This window comes from Carcharhinus amblyrhynchos, chromosome 15, assembly GCF_965287045.1.
Source record: "Carcharhinus amblyrhynchos chromosome 15, sCarAmb.v2.hapA, whole genome shotgun sequence".
NCBI lineage: Eukaryota > Metazoa > Chordata > Chondrichthyes > Carcharhiniformes > Carcharhinidae > Carcharhinus > Carcharhinus amblyrhynchos.
The window spans coordinates 54,061,079-54,086,311 of NC_137338.1; the positions used below are offsets into that span (position 1 = coordinate 54,061,079).

The window sequence follows — 25,233 nt, forward strand, 5'->3', positions numbered from 1 at the left end:
GGGAACTTGTGAATGGCAGTGTTCCCATTTGTTTGCTGCTTCTGTTCATCTAGCTGTGAGAGATTGTGGGTTTGGAAGGTGCTGACAAGAAGCTTTGGCGAGTTGCTTCAGTGTATCTTGTAAATGGTACACGCTACTCCCTCTATATGTCACTGGTGGAGGGAGTAAGTTTTTAGCATGGTGAATGGGATGTCAATCAAGCAAGCTACATTGTTGAGTTATTCAAATATTATTGGAGTTGCATTCATCCAGGCAAAAGGAGAGTATTCTATTATACTCCTGACTTGTGCCTTTTATATGGTCTTTGGGGAATCAGGAGATAAGTGAATAGAATCCCCAACCTCTGACCTGTTCCTGTAACCACAGTATTTATATAACTGGTCCAGTTCAATTTATGTTCAAAGCTAGCCCCCAGGATGTTGATAGTCAGGATTTGATGATAAGAATGCCACTGAATGTCAAAGGAAACCATTAGTTTCTCTCGTTGGAGATGGTTATTGCTTGACACTTTTGTTGACTGTTGTTCAGCTTTTCCTGCAGGTGGGCATAGAAAGCTTCATTATCTGAGCAGTTGGAAAGGGAACTGAAAACTTTGCAATCATCAGTGAACATTCCCAGTGCAATATCATGATGTTGGAAAGGTCATTGATTTAGCAACTGAAGATGATTGGACCTAGAACACTATCCTAATGAACTCTTGTAATGATATCCTGGGACTGAGATGATTGGCCTCCAACAATAATAGTTATCCTCCAATGTTTTGAGTATGATTCCAACCAGTGAAGTGCTCCTGGAAATAGTGCCTGATCTAAGCTTTTGAGAGGAAGTGGCTCCAGACATGGTCTTGGCAAAGTGGTTTGTGTCATCTGCCACCAGCACATAGAGGAGACAGATTATGATGTCAGTCAGTGTGAAATAAAAATGAAATAAAATAAAATTTATTTATTAGTCACAATAAAGGCTTACATTAACACTGCAATGAAGCTACTGTGAAATTTCCCTGATGGCCTCAATTTTATTGGTATGCCACACTCAGTCAATTACTACCTTGATGTCAAGCACAGTCACTCTCAACTCACCTCTGGAATTAAACTCTTTGTCTATGTTAGGGTCAGGGCTCTAATGAGGTCTGGCATTAAGTGGTTCAAGATGTGGAGATGTCAGCATTGGACAGGGGTAAACACAGCAAGGAGTCTCACAACACCAGCATAAAGTCCAACAATTTTATTTGGTAGCAATTGCCACTAGCTTTTGGAGTGCTGCTCCTTCGTCAGGTAAGTGGGAGTTCTGTTCACAAACTCAATTTACTGAATAATGATTGGAATGCAAGTCTTTACAGTTAATTAAGTCTTAAAAGGTATAGACAATGTGAGTGAGGAGAGCATTAAGCACAGGTTAAAGAGATGTGTATTGTCTCCAGGCAGGACAGTTAGTGAGAATTTGCAAGTCCAGGCAAGTCGAGGTAGTTACAGATAGTGCGACATGAACCCAAGATCCCGGTTGAGGCCGTCCTCATGTGTGCGGAACTTGGCTATCAGTCTCTGCTCAGTGACTCTGCGCTGTCATGTGTCGTGAAGGCCGCCCTGGAGAATGCTTACCCGAAGATCAGAGGCCGAATGCCCATGACCGCTAAAGCGTTCCCCAACAGGAAGAGAACAGTCTTGCCTGGGTCTTGACTGTTCTCTTCCTGCTGGGGAACACTTCAGCAGTCATGGGCATTCGGCCTTTGATCTTCGGGTAAGCATTCTCCAAGGCAGCCTTCATGACACATGACAGCGCAGAGTCGCTGAGCAGAGACTGACAGCCAAGTTCCGCACACATGAGGACGGCCTCAACCGGGATCTTGGGTTCATGTCACACTATCTGTAATGCCCACAACTTGCCTGGACTTGCAAATTCTCACTAACTGTCCTATGTGGAGACAATATCCATCTCTTTAACTTGTGCTTAACGCTCTCTCCACTTACATTGTCTATACCTTTAAGACTTGATTAGCTGTAAAGACTCGCATTCCAACCATTATTCTGTAATTTGAGTTTGTGTCCTTTTCTGCCCTGTTTGTGAACAGAACTCCCACGCAGCTGACAAAGGAGCAGCGCTCCGAAAGCTAGTGGCATTTGCTGCCAAATAAACCTGTTGGACTTTAGCCTGGTGTTGTGAGACTTCTTACTAAGTGGTTCAGGCAGAACCCAAACTGAGTCTCAACTACCAGATTATTTCTGAGTATGTGCTGCTTGATAACACTGTCAACAACCCCATTGTCACTTGCTGATGATTGGCATGGTAACTGGCCCACAATTCCTCACAGATGCCAGGATTAAGCTGCCTATTCTGTCATGGATAGATGCATCAGCAACAGGTAGATGGATGAGGTCAAGGCTGAGAAAGTCTTTCCCCTCTTGTTGTTTCAAGGGTGTTCTGAATGACACCATAAACAATTGCAACGACATTAACTCTTGAGAGACCTTGGATCGAATTAGATAGCAGTAGTTTCCATGGGAGGATCCTTCTATGTATGAGACCCGATGAAGACAAAAAAAGGAAAGGCAAGGGCAGAGAATAAAACATGTCACACCTGAACTGAAACATATGACCAGATATCTCATGTGGCAACAAGTTCCTTACATGACAAATGTCTGCAGGTCTCAAACCTGAATCATTAACCATCTTCAGACTCATGAAGGATAATCACCTTCACCAGTAAAAGTTAGTCAGAACAATAGTAGTTTGATAAAATTGAGTGTTAGGTCATTTCAGAAGGCAGTTAAGAATGAACCACATTGTTACGAGCCTTTAATCACATGAAAACCAGACCAATAAAGACAACAAATTTCCTTCTCTAAAGGACATTAGCACACACCATGGCAAAGCCTGCAATCAATGCAAACCATGTGCTTGCACTGTTCATCCTCAGCAAGAGAAATGAGATGAAACTGTCTGTGTCTATAAACAGCCTTGGTGACTTCCCTAATGCGGTCAGCTTCCATCTCCTGCAGCAGCCTAGAAGGAACCAGACACAGATTAAGAGTTATCTTGACTGCCACAGCCAGTGCTGTCCTTGCCCTGATTTGAGGTTACAGTGGTGGCTGCAGCAGTTGGCAGATTTCAGTCATAATCTCTTTTAAAAAACTTGGTTATCAATGAAGGTCCTTCATGTCATTTAACGTTATGTCAAGCTGTGCAAGGGTGAAGGTTTGAGTGTAGCATTTGGAAATGGCAGCAGAGGCATAAAATCAGCAATTCTCGCTGACTGATAATCATAACCTGCTCCTCTACATGTTAGTGGCGGTCAATATCCATTTGCACACAAACCCCTTTGCCAAGACCATGTCTGGAGCCACTTCCTCGCAGAAGTTTAGATCAGGCATAATTTCCAACATTAGAGGCCCCTGCATCATTAAAGAAAAATGGGTGCCACAGAGCCCAATTTCTCTCCCATAAACAGTAAGCAGTCATCTAGGGAAGAAGGCGGTCTATTAAGGATCCAAAAGGAAATTGTCATGTAGCAGCTGAAGCCATGGATAAAATGACTTCACAAGTATTTCACAAAGGAAGTTATATGAAGAGAGAAAAGGGAAGTTAATGGCCAGGATATTAATAGAGACGCTGTACTTCAAAAGATTATCATCATCAATGATCTAATCCAGGTGGAATGGTAGGGAGCAAAGGAGAGGCCACAAACTTTTAATCCTCATTGGAAACAAAACTGAAGCCAGAGGAGAACGAGAAGGTTGCTATTGTTTAAGCGCTCTTCAGCATGGCATCAGGAGCCAATGGATCCCTCACTGAAGCACTAAACCATGGCGGAGAAGAACAATGTGCGCGAATATATGACCTCATTTCCTTAATCTAGAGGAGGAGAACATACCAGGAGATCTCAGAGATGCCATAATCATGACCATTTTCAACAGGTGACAAGTCTGACTGCAGTAACTTAAGAGGGATTTCCCTGCTGTCGCCGTAGAGAAGGTCATCACAAGAATCCTCCTTAATCACCTTCTCCCTGTGGCTGAATAGTTCCTCCCAGAGTCACAATGCAGATCCCACCCACTACGGGACACAATGGACATTATGTTCACTGTGCAGGGAACAGAACCAACCCTTATACGTTGCTTCTTTGATCTCGTAAGGCCTTCAACAATGTTAACAGTGAAGCATTATGGAGCATTTTCCTCCATTTTGTCTGTCCCCAAAGGTTGGTCACCATTCTCCACCTGCTACACAATGACATGCAAGCAATGATCCTGACCAATAGATCCACCACAGACCCAGTCATGTTCGGACTGGGATTGAGCAAGGCTGTGTCAATGCATCGATGCTCTGCTCGATTTTCCTTGTTGCAATGTTTCACCTCACCCTCAGGATGTTCCCCACTGGAGGGAATCTAAACTACAGAACAAACAGCAATCTGTAAAACTTCTGCCAATTGTTCCTCCCTCTGTTATTGAACCACAGTATGCAAATGATGATTGTGTTTACGCACTCTCTGAGGCTGAGATCCAAGCCATCATTAGAAGTTTTACCAAAGCGAATGAGAGCATGGGTTTACACTAAACATCAACAAGGCAAAGATCCCCTACCAATCTGTTCCCGTTGCAAAGCGCTTCCGCTAGTTATCAAAATCCACAATGATGCCTTGGACCATTTTCCATATCTTGGATGCCTACTGTCAGCAAGGGCAGACATTGATGATGAGATTCAACACCACCTTCAGTATGCCAATTCAGCCTTTGTTCACCTGAGGAAGAGAGTATTTGGTGTCAGGGCCTCAGACCTGGCACCAAACTCATGGTCTACAGAGCAGAAATTATACCCACCTTCCTATTTGATTCATAGACATGGATTATGTACACCAGGTACCTCAAAACACTGGCAAAGTTCCACTAGTACTGCCTACTCGACATCCTGTAAATCTATTGGCAGGATAGGTGAGCAATCTCAGGCCAACATCCCCAGCATCGAAGCATTGACCACACTCGATCAGCTCCACTGAATGGCCACATTGTCCACATGCCTGACATGAGACCCTGAAACAAGCACTTTACTCACTTTGACACAGCAAGTGAGCTCCAGGAGGGCTGAGGAAACACTTCAAGGACTTCCCCAAAGCCTCCTTGAAAAACTGCAACATCCCACCAAGACCTGGGAATCCCTGGCCGAAGATCACCTGAAGTGGAGGAAAAACATTTGGGAAGGGGCTGAACACCTCAAGTTTCATTACTGACAGCACGCTGAAGCCAAGCATCAACAGTGAAAGAAGCACATGGCAACGTGAATACTTCACCCACCTGCACCTCCAGCCACTACCTGTGAGAGAGACTGTAAGTCGTACACTGGACTCCTCAGTCACCTGAGAACTCCTTTTCAGTGTGGAAGCAAGTCACCCTCGATTCCAAGGGACTACCTAAGACTTTAAGAATGGAGAAAGGAACAAACCAGAAAACTGCAGCCTAACATCAAAGGTGGAACCATTATCAGAGATAGGATAAGCTTTCATTTTGAAAGGTATTGATTCATATATAAAAGGAAAGCCAGCATGGATTTGTTAAGGACAAAACATGTCTAATCAGTGAAAGCCTGATCATTCTACTTAGCTGCCTGCCCCAAGGCAGCAGATATAAATGGTTCCCTCTCTATTGATATTGTCCCCCTCTCTTTCAAAACAAGAAACATATGCAAATTTTAGATGGAGAATGATCCAAAATGTTATTTTCACTAAAGGACCGTTTATCAGAACTCTACTTTCGCTCCGCGTTAATTGGAAAGGGACGAAGAAAAAGAAACAAGTGAGTTGTTATCCTTGCAGCGCAGTTGCAGGCAACCTCATGAGTTAAATCAAAGTGACATCAACTTGGGATTCAAGTGTTCAGAATCCCACTATTCACAGCAATGCAAATACTCACGAAGGGTAATTCCGACCTCACGTGAGGATGTAAGAGGCTCTTGACTAGCAGTTATTTGTACATTACTGCATAGCCAAAACTGTCTGCACAATGCTACATCAGTTCAAATCGGTACAAGTTCTATCCACCATCCAAGGACAAATATTATTTTTTCTGCATCAAAAGATTAAGCTATCACCTTGAGATAAATGGCAATTAATTTCTTATACATTCTTTTACATCTTTCCATGATTGAATATGTGTTTTGCTCGATGGTAAAGTTGTTGAAATTGTTAAAAATAAAGCAATGTTATCCTCCAAAATCGTTATTCTGCACAATTACTGGAACAGGAGGTAATCTGAAAATATCCATAGAATCCCTACAGTGCAGAAACCAGTTATTCAGCCCATCAAGCCTGCACCAGGTCTCCAAAGAAAATCTTACCCAGAACCCACCTCTCCACGCATACTATCCCCATAACTCCCAGCATGGGTCACTGTGTGTGTGGAGTTTGCACATTCTCCCTGTGTCTGTGTGGGTTTCTTCCTGGTATTTCCTCCCACAGTCCAATGATGTGCATGTTAGGTGGAGTGGCCATGCTAAATTGCCCCTTAGTATCAGGGGGACGAGCTAGGGTAAGTGTATGAGGTATGAGGATAGGGCCTGGGTGGGATTGTTGGTGGTGCAGACATGATGGGCCGAATGGTCTCCTTCTGCACTGTAGAATTTTAACTCCACGCATTTACTGTGGCTGACCCACCTGAACTGCACATTTTGGAACAGTGGGAGGAAACCAGAGCACCTAGAGGAAATCCACGCAGACACAAGGAGAACGTACAAACGCCACACAGTCACCTAAGCCCAAAATTGAACCAAGGCCCCTGGCGCTGTGAAGCAGTATGCCAATCATAGGCCCCCCATGCCACCCCAGTATGTCTAGCAATGTCCAAATCCCAGGATAAAATAAATATAAGGTATCATTTAAGCTTCCATTTCTTTCCAGTTTTGCCAAAGCAACACATGAGTATATCCTTGGTTTACCTGCGATCCTGCTTTAACAAGCGACGCATCCTTAGATGCCGAATAAAATTTTCATAATATTTTTTGTGTGCTTGCATTGCTGCAACCTCCTCATCATTGTAAGTGTACTCCGGATCCACATAAGTGTAAAGCTTCTTTCCTTTACTGAGAAAAATTAATAAAAATTGCAGTGCATCTGTTAATATTAGCATGCAATAATGCAGGGGAATGATTAAAAGACTGTTAGCTATCATCAAGGTCAAGGTAATAAACAACAATTAATGAAAAGTTTAGGTCTGTCAAAAGTTCATGTTGGTTTTATCATATTGATGTGTTATCTTTCTCACAAGCAACAGTTGTCCATGAATAAAGCTATTTACCAAATTCACAACATATCTTACAATAAGTCAGGTTCAAACCAATTTGGTGTTGACGACTGTGCAGTCAGTTGAATATGGCAGCTGGATTCAATATTAAATTTTAGACAACATAAATAAAAAATATCACATGAAGCACATAACAAACAGACAATAACTTCATAAAGAACCAGTCTGGTTCACCAATTGGCAGATGCTAGCAGCTGGAATTTTACCACCACGCCCACCCCGGAATCAGAGCAAGCACGGCTCGCAGAAACAAATTCGCCGTTGACTTCGGGCAAGATTTTACAAGCCTCACCAGAGTGAGGTCATACAATACCAGCCACTGTATCCATTCATTCATTTGCTGTTTGTGGGACCTTGTGTATAGGTTGGTGTTCGCTTATAAAATAGATCATTTGTTTTTCAAAGCGATTCATTGTTTTGAAAAACTTTGCAAAGTTCTGAAATTATAATAAAGCAGATTTTTGAAGATTTTTAAAAATTTGTCTACGGCTTTAAGAAATGACAGGCTTCCAAGATGGCGTCGCCGCTTACTGCTGAACAAAGAACCTTCCCACACTTGCTGGTTTTTGGTAGGCATTTCAAAGTGGCAGTGCCTCTCTTCGGTCTGAAGAAGTGGTGATGTAGGTCAACTGGCTGACAACTTAAAAAGCAGACATCATAATCAAGAACCCATGCACCCTGGACATACTCTCTTCCACCTTCTTCAGTTGGGGAAACGATACAAAAATCTGAGGTCATGTACCAACCGACTTCCCTACTGCCATCAGACTTTTGAGTGGACCTATCAGTTAAGAGCAAGCAAGGAAACTATTTCCTGTTCCTGTCTGCTGGAATACCATCCCAAAATCAGTGGTAAAAATGGGAAAATCCAAACATATCTTTGTAAAGAAAGTTGTCAACTGAAGAGGCTACAGATCTTTTAGGCTTCGTGCATTGCATTCAACCTCTGTTCGATCCCCTCTTTCTTTAATTCTCATACAGGTCAATCTTGCACACAACAAACATGGAAGAGCCCCGTCCAGGGGAGGCCATGATCCTTACCCTCACTGAATTTGAGGGAGCTAAAGTTGACCTGGCTGGCGGGCATAGAGATAGCTCCGGTGGGAAAGGGGAGATTGGCATCTCCCAACAACCTAATACAGGTAACAGCTCCATTACTTCATCAAATCCTAACAATCACAATGAGTCACATGTACTCTGAAATACCTTAAGCTCATCCATTAAAGCTCTACTTTCTTTTTTCTAGGCACCAGCAGATCAAGTCATCCAGGTATCCCAGCACCATTCAGAACCCTCAAAGCACGACCGAGGTCAAGGACGTTCGCGAAGCTCCATCACAGCGCTCGCCCACAATCTCCACCAGCACAGAGCCAGACACTGGTGTTAGCTCTAGATTAGACTCGGGGTCACTTTCTGGAAAGCATCACACTTGCACGTCCCACCGCAGTTGGAGGCAGGGGCAGCCCAGGTCTCCGACGCTCACAGCTGCTGGAGGCCAACCATCTGTTGAGTCCTAGTTAGGTGAATGAAGCAACTGCCAACTCAAAGCTGGAGATGCAAAGGGAGGCAGTGGAAGATCAGGCAGCAATTTGAGCATCACTTAGCAGACTAGCGTGAACAATGGAGGAATCTGATAAGGAGTAGAAAGCCTTAATTTTTGCCCATCGGGTGCATACACACAGTGGGCCCAGAAACCGATGCAAAACAAGTTCCCGTTCACAGTTGGCCCAGAGCGCAATTTCACACTGGCTGGCCAATTAGAGTGCATCAGCACTCTGTAAAAGGCTGAGCACTGCTAGGGAGGGTACAGATCAAATCCTAGCAAGTCATGAGATCAGAACGCACAAGTCATGAAATGCAGGAACCATCCTCTCAGTGATAGTTCAGCTAGCACCTGGGATGACAGGTATTGACTTGGAGGGCTAGGGAAAATGTGTCCAGATGAGCTCACTTAACTTTACTCCTCCTGGAACCTGTCAGCTATTAAAATCTCATAAGCATGTCTCCCACATCTTCCTTCCTCCATGGCATCTGAGTTCAAACTGTCCCTCAGCTTCCTGTGCCTCTTCATCTTCCACTGAGCTTTCATCCTCTTCCAGGTCCCCCTCTATAGCAAAGGACTCAGCTCTTTGTAGATAGTGAAGGCCACAGCAAACTATGATCATGAAGGAAACCCTCTATGTTGGTATTGCAGAGAAATACCTGAGCAGTCCAGGGATCTGAATCGCATCTTCCTAAGTCCTCTTGTCTGCTCTGTGGAGCTGAGTAGTGCTGTACCTCTCCTCTGCACATGTTTGAAGGCAATGCACTATCATCAGTCAGTGTTGAAATGGATAGCCCTTATCCCCAGAAGTCATTCTTACAGATGTTCTGGCCATTGAAAATCCCAAGTACCTGGAAGAGACTTAAGGTATAGGAGTCATAGCAACTCCCAGGATAAGGTACACACACTGTGGCTTGTGATGGTCACACATCAGTGGCACTTAGGAGATGATGCCATGGAAGGCATATAGCCACATAGGTGCATTTTATTGCACCCTGCACATTTGAGAACCCTGAGATAGCTGCAAAGCTGGTGAATCTTTGAATCTTGCTATTTTCGTCCAGAACAAATCTGACATAATGGTGTGCCTTCCTGTAAAGAACATTGACGCATAAAAGAGATCACTTGTGTGTTGTGGACTCAGAGATGCTGCATAGATCCCCTGCTGGTCTTTGGAAAAACTCAGAGGCAAAGAAATTGAGTGCTGCCATCATCTTCAAAGTCACCGGCAGGGGGAAGCTTTCAATCCCATGTAGTGCAGTCTTCAGGAAGAATGTGGCATATGTTATATACAAGGTCTCGGGATAAACATGGCATGTTTGCCATTGTCTCTCACTCATTCGTTGGTAGGACAATCTTTGACAATAAACCCTTGGTCTGATGAGTTACCTCTACTGGTTGGGTCTCCCCTCCTCACTCATCAGTCCATGCTTAGGCTTCCCTTGGCCATGATCCCCAGGCAGTGCCACCTGCTGGAGCTGGGTGCACTCCCGCTAGATTCTCTACTCAAGCCCACCACAAAATCCACCACAGGTGGGAGTCCACCCATTGTCTTTCAGATGAGACATTAATCTAAGACATTATCTCGGGACCTCGGGGTCCTTGTGCATGAGTTGCAAAAACCCAGCCTGCAGGTGCAGCAGGTGGTCAGGAAGGCTAATGGGATGCTGGCCTTCATGGCATGGGGGATTGAATATAAAAGTAGGGAGGTCTTGCTGCAGCTGTATAGGGCATTGGTGAGGCCGCAGCTGGAGTACTGTGTGCAGTTTTGGGCGCCGCACCTGCACAAAGATATTTTGGCCTTGGAGGGAGTGCAGAGGAGGTTTACTAGGCTGATACCGGAGTTGAGGGGGTTGAACTATGAGGAGAGGCTGAATAAACTAGGCTTGTACTCGTTAGAGTTTAGAAGAATGAGGGGAGATCTCATTGAGACATATAAGATGATGAATGGGATGGATAGGATAGAGGTGGAGAGGCTCTTCCCGCTCAGAAAGGACAGTAGGACTAGAGGGCACAGACTCAAGATAAAGGGGGGGCAGTTTAGAACAGAGTTGAGGAGGAACTACTTCACTCAAAGGGTAGTGAATCTCTGGAATTCTCTGCCCGTTGAAGTGATGGAGGCTGCCTCGCTAAATATATTTAAGACGCGGGTTGATAGGTTTTTGATAGGCAAGGGGATTATGGGTTATGGGGAGAGGGCGGGATCAGCCATGATCTTATTGAATGGCGGGGCAGGCTCGAAGGGCTAGATGGCCTTCTCCTGCTCCTATTTCTTATGTTCTTATCTACCTTTACAAGGAGATGTAAAAAGTACCATGGCATTATTCAAAGAGCAACCATGGTGTTCACCCAGCCTACCTGATACTTCACCCAATATTCATCCCTCAACAATTATTTGATGATTTATTTGATGTCTGCTTACGGTGAACAAATTGGATGCCTGCGGTTACGGCAATGACTGCACTTCAGACACACAATATTATTATAAGCTTTCTTTTATTCAGTACTCACATGGATTTTTGTTTTCTGTTACAGGATCTGATACTTCCAGATTTGCCATCAGAAATTGAAACCAGTGCATTGTCTTCCAAACTTCTGTTTGTGTTTTGATTATCGGCCATGCTTACGCAGCCGTGCGGGAGTGCAACAGGGTATGAATGACTATGTTTGATTACTTTGTCAGTTGTCTCCTGCGCCAACAATTCAGGTTCTTTGGTGACTGCAGCAGTTATCTCTAAAAGCAAAACACAAGTATGCATTTATTCAACAAAATCTAAATTAGGTTCTATATTGTTTTCATGCAAAACCAAATTGTAATTCTGAATGAAAGAAAGAACATCCAAGGCCCAACATCTTCACCTCATTCAGGTAGCTATAGAGCAGACTGCTCAGTGCAGTTGCAGAAAGCAAAGCAGAACAGAGCCCTGCCTTTGAACAAAGCCCCACAAAATTCTGAATGGGTCGTATGCCGGAGGAGTTTCCACATTAATTCTGCAATTCCACCTAACACTCCCAGCAGAATTATGTGCCTTCCCTGACCCTTCCCTTCTGTGGGACCCCCCAAAACTTGCAACATGTCACATATCAGGAAGGCAGTGGGCAGCAAAGGGCCACCCAAACATAGCTTATTGGCAGTTTTCCTTGATGTTTTTTACCTCTTTACTCCCATTCTGTGTTGGAAAGTGGACTTGTGGCATATAAATAAAGCTTTGCACTTTAAATATTACACTATTAGTGGCCTGAAACTTAGACCAGTGAATAATTGTACACTTGCCTAGCAACCCCTATCATTGCTCCATGTACCCACTTTGCATCAAAAATCAATTGCAGTACAATTGCTAATAGCCTTAAATCCTAAAACATATAACAATTGTCATAATCAGAACAATGAGACAGTTTAGCAGATCATGTCATGCCTTTAACAGATTTCATTATCGCTTAAATATTTATATGTACTTCACAATAGCATCAGTAGAAAATATTAGAATGGAAGGTATGTAGCCACAAAATAATAATGCACAAAACATTGTTGGGCAATTCTTCACAACTTCTACAGAAGCCTGTATCGTTCATGACCAAGAAACAAAACAAGCCAAAGAAGATTTTAATTTCACACCATAGTTCACTCTTATCCTTTCATTAAAATGTATTTAAATTTAATTATTCATAACTGTCCCATCCTATGTGATTCCACGACTGTGACAATGATTTTCCCACCAGAGAGGGAGGGGGATTTAAGAAACATTTCTTCAGGCAAAAATTACCTCCCACAAAAACAATAGACCTGAGCTCAATTAATACATTTAAATTTGAGATTGATAGATTTCCCTTCATCAATTCATAAAGGTATGGGGCTAAGAGAAGTAAATGCAGTCAGGATACAGATCGACCATGATCCCAATGAATGGTGGTGGAACTTGAGATTTGAGGCATTACCCCTATACTGATTAGTTGTGTTTTCAATAAGTAAAGTCTCCTTCTAGGAGTACATAAGCTGTAAAATTATCCTCATTTCAGCGCATTTGTAAATTATCCACAACATTTTAATAATACGCTGTAAACTTACGAGGAATCGATTTTGATTCTGGTTTCTTCATGCTGAATTTGCAAACAGCTTGCAGCGGGACTTTTATTTTATGGAATGACTGCATCTTCAACGTTATTGGAGCGTCTGGAAGCAATACAAATCCAAAAAACTCTATTATTTGATTTACTTTGAAAATGCCAAGTTGCTGAGCTGCAAAGCAGATGATAATATCCTGTTTGAAAGAGATAAAGAAAAAGAATTACATTTGCATAAAATAGCTTTGACTTAATTAAATCAATATCTTTAGCATGAAAGCAAGCTAGCAATTATCATGCATATACAATTCCAGTAACCTGGGTTTTGCTCATCTGCAATTGCTCACATATAATTTTCTCACCCTGCTTCTAATTGAAGGAAATTTCAACAACTCTGGACCTCAGCTCCTAAACCCCCACAACCTCATCACTGCTAGCAAACCCATCATGTCTGATCCCAACTCCTCTAATGCCACTGCTTCTCATCTCCCTCTAGAAGATCATAAGTGCGGGCTTTGAATAAGTCATCAATTCTGCCCCTTTTTTCTTTCAAATATTGGTTGCCTACTGCCTTGGCATAAAATAAAGGCACTGAGAGAACAAAATAGCAGGAATTCACTTGTCACTTGCTGCATATGGTCGCAACATGCATTTAGAGGCCCTTTATGTTTGTGAATGAAGTTGGTACAAATTATGCATTTTCAGAAGATCTTCTACCCATCACACAGCTGGTGAACTTCCATGGAAAAATGACTAATGAGTTTGCACTGACAAGCAATGCTTCTCCTACATAATGGATGCACCACTGCACTGCCAACTGATTTATTTGGTAGGTGTCACTTTATCACTTTTGGCACCTTGGAACAATCTGGTGGTATCTTCACAACCACTGGCAAAGCTATCTCTACAGTAAATGTGGAATGAACGTCGAGCTAAAATCACACAACTCTGTGATTGCCTTCATCTTGAATCATGGGAAGCAAAGACAGACTTCTCCAGTATAACAAGTTGGTTGTCAAATAGGAGGCAGAGAGTGGGGGTCAACGGGTGCTATTCGGATTGGCGGATGGTGACTAGTGGAGTGCCCCAGGGGTCGGTGCTGGGGCCTCAGCTTTTTACCATTTATATAGATGATCTGGAGGAGGGAACCGAGTGTAGGGTGTCGAAATTTGCTGATGACACCAAGATTGGGGGAACGGCAAATTGCGCGGAGGGTGTGGAGAGTCTGCAGAAGGATCTAGATAGGCTGGGCAAATGGGCCAGGAAATGGCAAATGGAATTTAATGTTGGCAAGTGTGAGGTGGTCCACTTTGGTAGGAAAAATTGTAGGAAGGACTATTACTTACGTGGCGAAAAACTGCAGCAGGCGACGGTGCAGAGGGACCTCGGGGTCCTTGTGCATGAGTCGCAAAAACCCAGCTTGCAGGTGGTCAGGAAGGCGAATGGGATGCTGGCCTTCATAGCGAGGGGGATTGAATATAAAAGTAGGGAGGTCTTGCTGCAGCTGTATAGGGCATTGGTGAGGCCGCAGCTGGAGTACTGTGTGCAGTTTTGGGCGCCGCACCTGCACAAAGATATTTTGGCCTTGGAGGGAGTGCAGAGGAGGTTTACTAGGCTGATACCGGAGTTGAGGGGGTTGAGCTATGAGGAGAGGCTGAATAAACTAGGCTTGTACTCGTTAGAGTTTAGAAGAATGAGGGGAGATCTCATTGAGACGTATAAGATGATGAATGGGATGGATAGGATAGAGGTGGAGAGACTCTTCCCGCTCAAAAAAGACAGTAGGACTAGGGGGCACAGCCTCAAGATAAAGGGGGGGCAGTTTAGAACGGAGTTGAGGAGGAACTTCTTCACTCAAAGGGTGGTGAATCTCTGGAATTCTCTGCCCGTTGAAGTGGTGGAGGCTGCCTCGCTAAATATTTTTAAGACGCGGGTTGATGGGTTTTTGATAAGAGAGGGGATTAAGGGTTATGGGGAGAGGGCGGGAATGTGGAACTGAGCCACGACAGATCAGCCATGATCTTATTGAATGGCGGGGCAGGCTCGAAGGGCTAGATGGCCTACTCCTGCTCCAATTTCTTATGTTCTTATGTTCTTATAACAGTGGTAATTCTGCTTTGAATGACATTCTCAGCTGAGGTAACAGTTCTCCTCTTGGAGGCTCAGCTGTTACCAACTCCCTCTCAGATATATTCCTGCCTCCTTCAATTCTAAATATAAGTGAAATCCCATTTCCACCCTCAGTTTCTTTTAGTTACGCAATAAAATTGCAGCTCTCAGCAATTTACAGCAACAGGACACAGACAAAAATGCAAAGACATTGAGAAAGATATTGCAAAGGATGTGAAGGCAGTAGAGAAGATGCACAGAAGATTCACAAGAATACTCCACAGGAATGAATGAGAAACTATTTACGCAGGCTGGAAAAGCTGGGTCTGTTCACCTTGGAGCAGAAAAGGCTGAAAGAAGATTTAATGGACAGGTTCAAATCAGGAGGGCTCTGTGCAGAATCAATAGGGAGAAACCATCCTCGTTGATGGAAGGATTGAGAACCAAAGGACACCCATTTAAGGTGACTGGCAAAAGAAACAATGATGACATGAGGAAAATCCTTTTTAATGCAACAAGCTGTTCAGACCTGGAACACACTACCTGAGAGTGTGGTGGAAGCAGATTCACTTGTGGCTTTCAAAGGAAAATTAAACTATCCAAAGCAAGAATGATTGCAGGGTAACAAGCAAAAGACAGGGATGTGGGATTAGATGAATCACCCTTACACATGACCAACACAGATACAGTATGCCAAATGCCCTTTATAATAATTGTGGAGTTCTACATTTACTCGGCAGGTGAAAATAATTGAACTATTTATTCAAAACAAATTAAGCACAAAGTAGGACAACAAAGATGTCCTTACTCTTCAACTCCCAGAGCTCAACCACTGATCTTCAATTACTGTTCTCTAACTGCTGCAACATGAGTTTGGAATCGTGCTTCACCACCACAGAACACAAGTTTGGACTCGTGTTCAACCCCATTCTGCGGTCTCTGACCTGTGCTTACTTGCTGCTCTGCGCTCTCAAACTCATGCTCAACTACAGTGTATTGCACTCTGCTGCACTATCACAGCCCTCTTATGTAACCATTCTACGTTTGGAAAAATTAAATGAAACAAATGCCACAGTTTTACATACAACAGGAAACACTGCAATTTACTTTTAAGATTACGGGCTTTCAGACCAGGATGAACTTTCCCAACGTTGGTCATTTTATATGGGCTTACAAAATCTCAGCCCATTCCAAGCAAGAAAACCAGGAAATTGCACATGGTGGTCAAAATTATAATTGTTTTCCATGAACTTTACAGGCCAACAATCCTGCTACTGGAATCTAACAATGCTGGGGGATTAACAGGTTTCACTCTCGTTTTTCCAATCTCGTATTTCCATTCTGCCCAAGGACAGCTAGTAAAACAGATTCGAAAATCTGTCTTTATCATTTCTGAGAGTGTTTGCCAAACAATTAATAATTGAATGCTAAATGCGTGATAGGTTTTCATCTAATAGAATTGGGACAATGTTGCTCTGTACTCATTTCACACCACACCATCAATCGATCATACCATATCATCTTCCAATATCTGAGGTGGATTTCCATCCACAACCCACTTTTTTAAAAAAAATGTGCGGCATAATAAGCGATAATCATTCAAGTCACCACTCCACTCTTAACATGATTCTCCATATTAAGAGAATCTGGCATGTGTTATTTGTTAACTCATATAGTTGAACTCAAAGCAAATAGAATTTTTCTCCCAAATCTAAATATTTATAAAATAATGCAAATGAGTGGTGTACATTGTGTTTCAAAAATATTTATTTACCTTTGATTGTCCAGGTTTAAGTACGCCTTTTGCAGGAATGACCCAAAAATGCGCTATCTTAGGGAACTGAAATGAGAGTGGAAGCAATGGTGTGTCATTCCGAAGAGTAGTCCTAACATACATTTTTTCACCAAGAACACATTCTTTGAAATTAAATTTTGGTGCTGGAGTGATGTTTAAATTGACAGGAAACCCAGTTCCAGTGAGCGTTAATTCAACTTGCTGCTGATCTACAAAGAGAGAATTGGAACAGTGAGCAAAATCTTCCATGTAGATTCATCTAAAACCTATAGATCAGAATTGAGAACTTAAAATATTTTGATCTAGATGATGGAGGTCATAGGAAAAGGGGCCCAGAGAGATTGACAACAAGGGCAGGGGGTGGCTCTCTGTGGATTCCCCCCAACTTTCCAATGTCCAGTCCCCCCACACCGGCACAAGGTGAAGGGGGCTTTGGCATGCCACTATCCCACCTAAGTACATGCTCTTCCCACCTCCAAGCTTGCCACCAGCAAGAGCAAAAGATTCCACTCACTATAATTTAGTCTAAGTAACAGCAGTGCGAAAATTGCTGTGATCTAGGAAAATTGTGATAACCCTTGATTTTAATGGGCAGAGCCATAATCAATAGTTTCTCACAGCTTTCAGTGAAGGTAGCATTGGAGAGCTGTCAAAGTCAAGAGAAAATATGGTATTGCATTGGTAAGGCTGCGATTCACTCCCTCCATAATTTCTAGTTTCTTTTTGTACCAGAACATTCCCAGTAGTAATATAGTGTTTGGCTTAGCATTTGATCTCCCACATATTATTTATATGATTTGAAAGAAGGATCTGCAATATTGATGGTGTTCTGAAGATCCTACTCTCAAAACTTGAGAACTGTAAATATCGATTGAGAAATCTGAATTGGATAAAAGACCTGAAATTAAAAGTCTGACGATAAAGGTGAAATTGGTTTGTTGCCACTGTAATAATAAAAAATCTACTGAAGTCTAAAAAATACTCTGTGTTTAATCAAAATATTTATTTGGTGATCCTTAAAAATAGTGGCCAAATTGCTCAGTATGACCTAAAGTCTATCCATTACACTTCAAGCCAGATAATTATCCAACTCTTTGATTGGCAGTCATTTTCAGATTCCCCACTACTCTGATATATTGTCAAATACCTAAGCTTGTTTAAGACAAATTCATTTTAAACCTTAACCCTCTAGGCCTATAGCACAGATTAAAGCACATAATCTGATTATACTGACATCACCTATACCTCAGCAGTTTAAAGACCTTGATGACATTCCCTTTAATCTTCTTTACTGAAAACAAGTTCAGTACTGTACGTCGCTCCTCAGGGAGGCAGCAGTGTAGTCACTGGACAAGTAATCCAGAGACCCAGGGTAATGCTCTGGGAACCCAGATTCAAATCTCACAACAGTTGATGGTGAAATTTGAATTGGATAAAAAGATCCGGAATTAAAAGTCTGGTGATAAGCATGTAACCATTATTGATTGCCATTATAAAAAAATCTTGGGCAGGATTTTCTGGCCGTGCTCGCCTTGAGGCCAGAAAATCCTGCCCAAGGTCAACGGACCTTTGCATAGTCCGTAACAGGAGAATTCTGCCCCTCATCTGGTGTTTACTAATGCCCTTGATGGGAGGAAATCTGCTCCCCTTACTTGCTCTGACTTACTCCAAATCCAGTAAAAAGTCTGACAACACCAGGTTTTAGTCCAACCTATTTATTTGATAATATACTCACAAGCTTTCGGGGTTAGTCCCTTCGTCAGGTGAATGGAGAGTTCTGGCCTCAGACAGAGCATATAAAGCACAGACAGTTTAGAGATTACTGATTAGAATGCGAATCCTTACACCTAACCTGCTGTTCAAGACCTGAAGTGGCTGATAATGTGAGTGGAAGGAGCACTGATCACAGTTTAAAGAGATGTGTATTGTCTCCAGACAGTACAGTAAGTGAGGTTTTGCAAACCCAGGCAAGTCACGGGGGTTACAGATAGTGCGACATGAACCCAAGATCCCTGTTGAGACCGCCCTCATGTGTGCGGAACTTGGCTATCAGTCTCTGTTCAGCGACTCTGCGCTGAACAGAGACAGCGACAGCGCAGAGTCGCTGAACAGAGACTGATAGCCAAGTTCCGCACACATGAGGACGGTCTCAACAGGGATCTTGGGTTCATGTCGCACTATCTGTAACCCCCGTGACTTGCCTGGGTTTGCAAAACCTCACTTACTGTACTGTCTGGAGACAATACACATCTCTTTAAACTGTGATCAGTGCTCCTTCCACTCACATTATCAGCCACTTCAGGTCTTGAACAGCAGGTTAGGTGTAAGGATTCGCATTCTAATCAGTAATCTCTAAACTGTCTGTGCTTTATATGCTCTGTCTGAGGCCAGAACTCTCCATTCACCTGACGAAGGGACTAACCCCGAAAGCTTGTGAGTATATTATCAAATAAATAGGTTGGACTAAAACCTGGTGTTGTCAGACTTTTTACTGTGTTTACGCCAGTCCAACGCCGGCATACCCACATCATTACTCCAAATCCACAGCAATTAAGGATGGGTAATAAATGCTAGTTCAGCTAGCAAAGCCCACACAAAACAATTTGAAAGAAACATTAAACACCAGTGTTCTTTATGAACCCACAGTGAAACGACAATGATGCCTAAATACCTGGGTCTTTACAATGTACTCACATTTGAATTTTCGAGCCCCACTGACATTGGGAACGGAGGCAGATGGGCACAGAAAACCTTATAATAACATTAATATTATAATAACAATAATAATCAGCCATCTTGGCTGACGCATGTTCAGGACCCAGACAGACTCCACAAGGCTGGCAAGCAATTAAATTTGTTAAGATTCTTTTAAAGCAGGGATTTAAAGGTAACTCGGGTTTCCCATTCGGGAGGGCACAGGTTTACTATCTGGCGATGAGTACCAGTCTGGGCCTACAGGCTTTGCCTGCCCTCGTGGGATGCAGACAAAGACCCTGCAGATGGAGTCTCCCGTCACCACCACGTCCTCCCCCCAGCAACACTGATGGGTGCGTGGTAGCTTTTAGTATGTTTCTGGTTAAAGTTTTTGCTAAGTGTTGATGTATCCTCTCAGTTACTTACCTTTTACTGCAGCTAGATGCTCCTCTGAAGCTGTAAGGCCAGTGACTGACCCTGCAGCTTGAAGAGGCTGACTGCCACTTTTAAATGGACAGCAAATCTGTCTCTGTGATATGTAAGTGGGCGCTCCCGTTAAAATTCCAGGTCAGGCTGCTTTCTCAGCAGGGGAGCTGCAATAAATAGTACCAGTCACTGCCTCTGTTTCCTGCCCCCAAGATCAAAATTTCCATCCCTGAGGTGAAAACTTCATCTCGTTAGCTACCATTGCCAGGTGAGTTGCAGCTGTGGAAAACAAAGACTAAATATAGTGCTTGCTGGGCAGTGCTGGCACATGAATGCCTGAATGCTTTCAAATAATAACATCATGCCCCATTGGTTTGCAATTCTGATCCAATCAACATTATGCATTTCAAATTTTTGAGTACCTTTTCTTTCATAGTTGCCAGTGGATGATTTCTGCAGAAAGCCATTGCAGCTGCCCACAGCCTCAAATCTCACATAAAGGGCATATTCTCTGTAATCCAGTATTTGATCCTTTGTTTCATGAAATTTGGCACGGCTGTAACAAAAAAACAAAATCCTTTTCAGTTTGTCAGGCATTAAAATCAAACAAGCAATCAAAACAGTAGCAAGGTGGCATAGTGGTCAGCACTGCTACCTCACAGCACCAGGGACCCAGGTTCGATTCCAGCCTCAGGTCACCGTCTGTGTGATCATGTTCTCCCCATGTCTGTGTGGGTTTGCTCCAGGGTGTTCCGGTTTTCTTAGACACACCAAAGATGTGCTGGTTAGGTTGATCGACAATGCTAATTTGCCTCTTAGTGTCAGGAGGATTAGCGAGTTAAATATGTGGGGTTACGGGAAAAGGGCCTGGGTGGGATTGTTGTTGGTGCAGGCTTGATGGGTCAAATGGCCTCCTTCTGCGCTGTAGGGATTCTATGATTCTCTGAGGGGTAAATTTTTATCATCACTGCTAGGGTTTAAGTCAGTAAAAAGTCTGACAACACCAGGTTTTAGTCCAACCTATTTATTTGATAATATACTCAATATTATCAAATATACTCAATAATATACAATATTATCAAATAAATAGGTTGGACTAAAACCTGGTGTTGTCAGACTTTTTACTGTGTTTACGCCAGTCCAACGCCGGCATACCCACATCAGGGTTTAAGTCTACAGATATGGTGCACTCATCTGAGTAGAACTCGCCCGCTTTTCATTCCATTGCAATCAATTTAATGAAAATCGGGCAGGTTGTACAATGACTAAATAGTCCTCTCTGTAATTTCACCACTGAGGCAATGAATATGAAATATTGCTTCCTTAATGCTGTTCACACTTCATACTATGGTAAAGGTCTCAGAACATCCTTAGAAGTCCCACCAGAGTTTTCCAAAGTTCCCACAGAAGCCCAGTCATTTGTCTCAAAAAGAACAATTAGGCGGAATCTTCGCCAACTGCAGGAGTCAAATTGGAAGAACATAAGAAATAAGGAGCAGAAATGGACCATTTGGTCCCTTGAGCCTGCTCTGCCATTCAAACAGATCATTTACCTCCATGTTAGTTTAACCCATTATCCCCATATTTCTTGATGCCATTAGTATCCAGTATCGTAGCAATTTCTGTCAACATGCATAATGGTTGAGCTTCCACAGCCCTCTGTGACAGAGAATTTCAAAGATTTGTCACCCTGTGAGTGAAGAAATCCCTCCTCCTCTCAGTCCTAAATGGCCTGTGCCTTATTCTGAGACAATGTCCCTTGATTCTAGACTGACCAGCCAAGGGAAGCATCCTATCCGCATCCAATCTGTCAGGCCCTGCAATAAGTTTATAAGTTTCAATGAGATCAACTCTCATTCTTCAAACATATAGAAAATACAGGCCTAGTTTCCCCAATCTTGCTCATTAGAGAATTCTGCCATCCTAAATTTTGAAAAAAGTGCTTCCTTGTTATCTGCAGCATCTTCCCTTTAAGAGGTGCTGGCTGCCTTTAAATGCCATCATAGAAGTAGGATATCAGCTAGTCAACAGCCAACCTCCTCCATTACCTCCCCCTACAGGTATGCAGCTAATGAGTAATCCCTCTTCTATAGCTGGTTCAGGATTAATCCGTTGTGACACACAAATGCTAGGCAATAACCATTTCCAACAAAAGAGAATTTAACCATCTCCCCTTGACCTTCATCAGCATTAGCATAGCTGAATCCTGGGGGCCACCACTGACCAGAAACTGAACTGGAACAACCACATTAATACAGTGGCTACAAAAGCATGTCAGAGGTTGGAAATTCTGAGGCAAGTAACTCACCTCCTACTTCCCAAAACCTGTCCAATATCTACAAATAAGGAGCGTGATGGATTACTCCACATTTAACAGATTGAGTGCAGCTCCAACAACACTCAAGAAGCTTGACACCATCCAAAACAAAGCAGCCCATCCTTCACCATCAACATTCACGCTCTCCACTACAGGTGTACAGCAGCGCCCCCCCCTTCTGTAAAATACATTGCAGCACACTATCCTAACTTGGAAATATATGGCCATTTCTTCATTATTGCATTGTCAAAACCTATTAACTGTCTCAGGTCATCAGTGGTTCCAAGCAAGCGTAATGTTTGTCCAACATTCTTCTTTTTAGATTAGAACTTTGCTGTTTCAGGAGTTTGCAGTTGATTACTGGAGTCCATCCAAGCATCATTATTTTATCCAACTTTCATCTCTGTCTCATCTGGAACTGTGTCAGCAATGAATAAAAGAGCCCCACAGAAACTGCAAGGAGGGTCAGGCCAAACTGATAGCTTACCACAGCTAGTCTAAAAAGGTTACTGGGCCTCTTGCTGTATTGCAGAGTTGTCCTGCTGGTTCCTACACTTTCCTCCAATGAAATGTGCACCACAATCTTCCAGAGTCACTGGCCATTGACCACAAGCAATCTGTTCCTCCTGCTCTATATCTCCATGATGACAGTGTGACATTCTTCCCTCACTTGCTGGACCTGGCTGCTATTCTTGCTAACTGATTGACTGATTCCTGCAAAGTTCCTCTTGCCTTTTTTAACAGCAACTGGTTTTGTATCCTGCTGATTCAACAGGTGAGATGTGAGATGCATATTGTAAACACGGAGCAACAAACTTGCTGTGCAATATAGTTACATATTTGACACCTTTAAGGTCAATCAAGTCAATGGAACAAAAGGATGCAGTTTAGTGAAACATAAATGTAAAACATTTCTATACTCAAAGGATGATAACAATTTGGAATAGTTCACCAGGGAAGGTAATGGAATGAAGAATCTTTGAGGATTTCAAGATGTTGGCTGGAAATCTCTGATCTCACCTGGAGTTGGGATTCTCCAGTCCCGCTGTTGTGAATGGAGATTTGGCTGCACACCAAATTCTCTGTTCTCACTGGCAGCAGTAGCAGAGCGTACGAGGTCAGAGAATTCTGACCATTATTAGTTACTCAGTTGGGTGAGTTGAATTATAAGGGAAACAGCTCAAAAGATCAAGTGGTTGTTCCCAAATCATTTTATTCCGCTCCTTCAAAATTATAATAAATAACAATCCAACATTTCTAGCGTTGCAGATGAGATGATTGACAGCAAGGTGCCGAGGTCTTAATCTGATCAATGATATCAATTCATTAATCAAATGTACTCCAGAGAAACAGCATGATATTTTGATACAAATTCTGAGTTTATCTTTAGGCATTACAATTTGTGTTCTCTCATCTGGACAGTAGATTGATCCATTATCATGATTGAATGTAAAAACATAAATACTATAATAAATTAATGCATGTTTCCTTACAGCCATTTGTCTTACCTAATTTCCTTTGGACTGAAGCATAAAGTAACAACGGTTTCATTATATGGATTTAGGATCCCTTGGCAAGGTTCACACACAATCAGAGCAGATGTATAAGCACTTGGCCTGGCAGCATCTGCATCTCTATTTGCCAAAATTGCATCAGCACTCAAGGATAATTCTGTACCCTAAATCAAAGATAATTAGTTTAAAAATAAAGTTAAGGAAAGCATATTTTACCAATAACCTTTGTTTAAAATTTATTTATCAACATCACAAGGAGGCTCACATTTTCACTGCAATTAAGTTGCTGTGAAAATTCTCCAGTTGCCAAATTTTGGCACCTATTCGTGTACATTGAGGGAGAATTTAGGAAGGCCAATGCACCTAACGAGCATGTCTTTCAGACTGTGGGAGGAAGCCAGAGCACCCAGAGGAAATCCACGCAGACACGGGGAGAATGTGCAAACTCCACACAGTCACAGAATCGATTCCTGGTCCCTGGCACTGTGAGGCAGCAGTGCTAATCACTGTGCCTACAAGCAGAGACACCAAACGTTTTATATGGTTTTTGTTCCTCATCAAATTAATTTATTTAAATTAACAGAAATTAGCTTATCAGCAAACTTTACTCTGCTACTTTGTTAACTGAAAATAAAAATTCCAGAAAGAACACAACTTCCAAAACATGAATGGAGGGATACAAACGAATATCCAATGAGCGGCACAGGCTTGGAGGGCTGAAGGGCTTGTTTCCTGTTCTGTGTTCTGTGTTCTTTATGAAATGGCCAAATTCATTGGAGGAGGTGGCTCTCCAGAAGTTATCTGATAGTGGCCCACCTCCCCCCGCCCCGCCACACCACTCTCCAAAACCATCACCACCTCCCGGCCCCTGCAACATATTTGGCCTTATTTCCACAAAGACAGTGATAGCAAGATCAAAATTTGCACTTCACTAAAATGTTCCAGCTCAGGTCAGTAATTCATCACACAAAACTTTACACCAGATCATGTCGATGTATAAATATGATATGGCACCATGCACCATTTCAGGAAATTCACAAGGCATATAAATTTCGACATGATCAAAAATCATTTGCAAGTCATCCTCACACATATTTGTGGGAACTGAAATATTTGATTTACATAACTGCACCCATAATCAAGTTTCACATGTTCATTCCAGATGGTATCACTTCACAAAAGGTACGTTAGAGCTTCTGATTTGGACATAATTGTCAAACTAGTTGCACATTATGCTCAGAATTGCTTGGGTTTTTCCCAGTGATGATCCACTCAATCTCAATTGCATAATGACACATGTAAAGCCTTCCATGAATTGCAAGCAGAGGTTTAGGATCTGATTGTTTATCCCTTTCCCTTACACTAAAAATAATTTGTGGCATATTTTTGTGTGCTAACCTGGTGTAATTTATCAATGCAGCTGAAAATGGGATTACCAACGAAAAAGATCAAACATTTTCATCAGTGTCCAGTCTACCACCTGC

General features: G+C 42.6%; 1 protein-coding gene across 1 annotated transcript in view; it reads right to left on the reverse strand.

The window, feature by feature from the left end:
- Positions 1-25,233, reverse strand: part of LOC145353303 (cilia- and flagella-associated protein 47-like) — a 495,401-nt gene that overhangs the window by 452,156 nt on the left and 18,012 nt on the right. Inside the window, exons 6-11 of the mRNA XM_080203935.1 lie at positions 23,744-23,913; positions 20,341-20,474; positions 16,778-17,007; positions 12,899-13,091; positions 11,344-11,566; positions 6,925-7,068 (exon numbers count right to left, since the gene is read on the reverse strand). Of these exons, the coding sequence (XP_080060061.1) occupies positions 6,925-7,068; positions 11,344-11,566; positions 12,899-13,091; positions 16,778-17,007; positions 20,341-20,474; positions 23,744-23,913 (1,094 nt within the window). The remainder of the gene's footprint in view (positions 1-6,924; positions 7,069-11,343; positions 11,567-12,898; positions 13,092-16,777; positions 17,008-20,340; positions 20,475-23,743; positions 23,914-25,233) is intronic.